Source organism: Oncorhynchus masou, unplaced genomic scaffold, assembly GCF_036934945.1.
Source record: "Oncorhynchus masou masou isolate Uvic2021 unplaced genomic scaffold, UVic_Omas_1.1 unplaced_scaffold_1781, whole genome shotgun sequence".
NCBI lineage: Eukaryota > Metazoa > Chordata > Actinopteri > Salmoniformes > Salmonidae > Oncorhynchus > Oncorhynchus masou.
This window is the reverse complement of record NW_027007998.1, coordinates 67,670-72,610: the sequence shown is the minus strand read 5'-3', so window position 1 is coordinate 72,610 and position 4,941 is coordinate 67,670. Positions and strand designations below refer to the sequence as shown.

General features: G+C 48.8%; 1 protein-coding gene across 1 annotated transcript in view; it reads right to left on the bottom strand.

The window, feature by feature from the left end:
• Window positions 1-4,861: 4,861 nt before the first annotated feature.
• The window catches only part of LOC135532242 (copine-5-like), a 20,273-nt gene continuing 20,193 nt past the window's right edge, over window positions 4,862-4,941 (bottom strand). Inside the window, exon 7 of the mRNA XM_064959836.1 lies at window positions 4,862-4,941. This exon is cut by the window's right edge and continues 166 nt beyond it. Within this exon, the coding sequence (XP_064815908.1) occupies window positions 4,862-4,941 (80 nt within the window).

Genomic DNA, 4,941 nt, shown 5'->3' with positions numbered 1-4,941 from the left:
AAAATCAGGATATCATCCATGTAAACGAAAACAAAAATGTTCAGCATGTCTCTCAGGACGTCGTTAACTAGTGCCTGAAAGACAGCTGGAGCGTTAACGAGGCCGAAAGGAAGAACCCGGTATTCAAAGTGCCCTAACGGAGTGTTAAACGCCGTCTTCCACTCGTCCCCCTCCCTGATGCGCACGAGATGGTAGGCGTTACGAAGGTCCAATTTGGTGAAAAACCTGGCTCCCTGCAGGATCTCGAAGGCTGAAGACATAAGAGGAAGCGGATAACGATTCTTAACTGTTATGTCATTCAGCCCTCGATAATCCACGCATGGGCGCAGGGACCCGTCCTTCTTCTGAACAAAAAGAACCCGCGCCGGCGGGGGAGGAGGAGGAGACTATGGTACCGGCGTCGAGCGAAACCGACAAATAATCCTCGAGAGCCTTACGTTCGGGAGCCGACAGAGAGTATAATCTACCCCGGGGGAGTAGTTCCCGGAAGGAGATCAATACTACAGTCATACGACCGGTGTGGAGGGAGAGAAGTGGCCTTGGAACGACTGAACACCGTGCGCAGATCGTGATACTCCTCCGGCACCCCTGTCAAATCGCCAGGCTCCTCCTGTGAAGAAGAGACAGAGGAAACAGGAGGGATAGCAGACATTAAACAGGTCACATGACAAGAAACATTCCAGGATAGGATAGTATTACTAGACCAATTAATAGAAGGGTTATGGCGCACTAGCCAGGGATGACCCAAAACAACAGGAGTAAAAGGTGAACGAAAAATTAAAAAAGAAATGGTTTCGCTATGATTACCAGAGACAGTGAGGGTTAAAGGCAGCGTCTCACGCTGAATCTTGGGGAGAGAACTACCATCTAAAGCGAACAAGGCCCTGGGCTCCCCTAACTGTCTGAGAGGAATGTCATGTTCCCGAGCCCAGGTCTCGTCCATAAAACAGCCCTCCGCCCCAGAGTCTATCAAGGCACTGCAGGAAGCAGATGAACCGGGCCAGCGGAGATGGACCGGAAAGGTAGTGCGTGATCCAGAAGGAGAGGCCTGAGTAGTTGCGCTCACCAGTAGCCCTCCTCTTACTGATGAGCTCTGGCTTTTACTGGACATGAGGTGACAAAATGACCAGCGGAGCCGCAGTAGAGACAGAGGCGATTGGTGATTCTCCGTTCCCTCTCCTTGGCCGAGATGCGAATACCCCCAGCTGCATAGGCTCAGCATCCGAGCCGGCGGGGGAGGGTGGCAGTGATGCGGCAGGTGGCAGTGATGTGGAGAGGGGAGCAACGGAGAACGTGAGCTCCTTTCCACGAGCTCGGCGACGAAGATCAAACCGTCGCTCTATGCGAATAGCGAGAGCTATTAAGGAGTCCAGACTGGAAGGAACCTCCCGGGAGAGGATCTCATCCTTAACCTCGACGTGGAGACCCTCCAGAAAACGAGCGAGCAAAGCCGGCTCGTTCCAGTCACTAGAGGCAGCGAGAGTGCGAAACTCAATAGAATAATCCGTTATGGATCTATTCCCTGACATAGGGAAGACAGGGCCCTGGAAGCCTCCTCGCCAAAAACAGAACGGTCAAAAACCCGTATCATCTCCTCCTTAAAGTCCTGATACTGGTTAATACACTCAGCCCTCGCCTCCCAGACTGCCGTGCCCCACTCACGCGCCCGTCCGGTAAGGAGAGAAATGACGTAGGCGATGCGGGCTGCGCTCCTGGAGTAAGTGTTGGGCTGGAGAGAGAACACCACATCACACTGAGTGAGGAATGAGCGGCACTCAGTGGGCTCCCCAGAGTAACACGGCGGGTTGTTGATCCTGGGCTCCGGAGACTCGGAAACCCTGGAAGTGGGCGGTGGATCGAGGTGGAGTTGGTGAACCCGTCTTGTGAGGTCGGAGACTTGGACGGCCAGGGTCTCAACGGCATGTTGAGCAGCAGACAATTCCTCCTCGTGTCTGCCTAGCATCGCTCCCTGGATCTCGACGGCGGAGTGAAAAGGGTCCGGAGCCGCTGGGTCCATTCTTGGTCTGATTCTTCTGTTATGAACTTGAGTGAAGACCCAAACGCGGTTTTAACAGAAAACAGAGTTCTTTAATAAAAAACAGGAATGGCATAAATCCTCTTCCAACGTAGTCAATGGAACAAAAGAACGTAGTATAATGCAGGTTGCACCTGCCATGCAGACTCCGACAGGACAGGACAAGGTGGAAGCAAACGAGACGACAGCTTGCTTCTGGCATCAAAAAACACAAACAAGAATCAGACACTGAAAGTAGCAGGAACAGAGAAAGAAATAGAGACCTAATCAGAGGGGGAAGAGAGAACAGGTGGGGAAAGAGAGAATGAGCTAGTTAGGGGAAATGTAGAACAGCTGAGGGATGAGAGACAGAGAAGGTAACCTAAAAAGACCAGCAGAGAGAGAGAATGAAGAGAAAGGACAGGAACAGACATAACAAGACATGACAGAGAGAGAGAGAGAGAGACAGAGAGAGGGAGGGAAAGAGAGAGACAGAGAGAGGGAGGGAGAGAGAGAGAGAGAGAGAGAGAGAGAAAACAATAACCAAAGGAAAGAGTGAAAGTGGAGAGTGAAATAATAATAATAATATTGATTATAATAATACTAATAATACATAATAATAACGATATTGATAATAATAATACATAATAATAATGATAATAATAATACTGATATTGATAATAATAATAATACATAATAATAATGATAATAATATTACTACTACTAATAATGATGATAATAATAATAATGATAATAATAATGATAATAACTGTCACGTCCTGACCATAGAGAGCCCTTGTTTCTCTATGGTGTCGTAGGTCAGGGCGCGACTAGGGGGTATTCTAGTTTAATATTTGTATGTTGTGGTCTAGTTTATATTTTCTATGTTGGTCTTTTTGTATGATTCCCAAATAGAGGCAGCTGGTAATCGTTATCTCTAATTGGGGATCATATTTAAGTAGCTATTTTTCCCACCTGTGTTTGTGGGATATTGTTTTGTGTTTGTGCATGTGCACCACGTAGTCACGTTTCGTTGTTCGTTTATTTCGTTGTTCGTTGTTCGTTTATTAAAGTTTCACTTTGAAATAAATATGTTGAACTCAACATCCGCTTCGCCTTGGTCCCGTTCTTACGACAACCCTGACAATAACAATAATGATAATAATAATGACAATAATAATAATGATACTACCAATGATAATAATAATGTTACTAATAATAATTATAATTATAATGTTAATAATAATAATGCATCTGGCCTCCAGTGCGCCTTCCTAGTCCGGTACGTCCTGTGTCAGCTTCCCGCACTCGCCCTGAAGTACGTGTCACCAGTCCGGTGTAACCTGTACCGGCCCCACACATCAGGCCTCCAGCGCGCCTCCCCAGTCCGGTGCGTCCTGTGCCTGCTCCCCGCACTCGCACTGAAGTCTGTGTCACCAGTCCGGTGCCACTTGTACCGGCTCCACACACTCGGTCTCCAGTGTGCATTCACAGTCCAGAGCTTCTGGCAATGGTTCACAGTCCAGAGCTTCTGGCGACGGTCCACAGTCCGGAACCTCCTGCGATGGTCCACAGTCAAATCAAATCAAATCAAATTTTATTTGTCACATACACATGGTTAGCAGATGTTAATGCGAGTGTAGCGAAATGCTTGTGCTTCTAGTTCTGACAATGCAGTAATAACCAACAAGTAATCTAACTAATAATTCCAAAACTACTGTCTTATACACACAAGTGTAAGGGGATAAAGAATATGTACATAAAGATATATGAATGAGTGATGGTACAGAGCAGCATAGGCAAGATACAGTAGATGGTATCTAATACAGTATATACATGAGATGAGTATGTAAACAAAGTGGCATAGTTAAAGTGGCTAGTCATACATGTATTACATAAAGATACAGTAGATGATATAGAGTACAGTATATACGTATACATATGAGATGAATAATGTAGGGTATGTAAACATTATATTAGGTAGCATTGTTTAAAGTGGCTCGTGACATATTTTACATCATTTCCTATCAATTCCCATTATTAAAGTGGCTGGAGTTGAGTCAGTGTGTTGGCAGCAGCCACTCAATGTTAGTGGTGGCTGTTTAACAGCCTGATGGCCTTGAGATAGAAGCTGTTTTTCAGTCTCTCGGGCCCAGCTTTGATGCACCTGTACTGACCTCGCCTTCTGGATGATAGCGGGTGGTTGTTGTCCTTGATGATCTTTATGGCCTTCCATGGTAGTGATGAGCGATGAGAATGCTGTCGTACAGGCGTGTTGAAGAGCGTGACACCAGTCCGGTGCCATCTGCAACGGTTTCACGCATCTGGCCTCCAGTGCGCCTTCCCAGTCCGGTACGTCCTGTGTCAGCTTCCCGCACTCGCCCTGAAGTACGTGTCACCAGTCCGGTGCAACCTGTACCGGCCCCACACATCAGGCCTCCAGCGCGCCTCCCCAGTCCGGAACCTCCTGCGACTGTCCACAGTCCGGAACCTCCTGCAACGGTCCACAGTGCGGAACCTCCTGCAACGGTCCACACTGCGGAACCCCCTGCAACGGTCCACACTGCGGAACCACCAGCGACGGTCAACGGTCCGGAACCTCCATCAAGGGTCAACGGTCCGGAACCTCCATCAAGGGTCAACGGTCCGGAACCTCCATCAAGGGTCAACGGTCCGGGAACCTCCTGCGACCGTCCACAGTCCGGAATCTCCTGCAACGGTCAACAGTGCGGAACCTTCCAGCGACGGTCAACGGTCCGGAAAATCCAGCGAGGGTCAACGGTCAGGAGCTTCCAGGCACAGTGTCCAGTCCCGCTCCATGGCAGGAGCCCTCCTCTGCGCCGGTACCTAGTCCAGACACGGAGTCCAGTCCCGCTCCATGGCAGAAGCCTCCTCTGCGCCGGTGCCAAGTCCAGGCACGGAGTCCA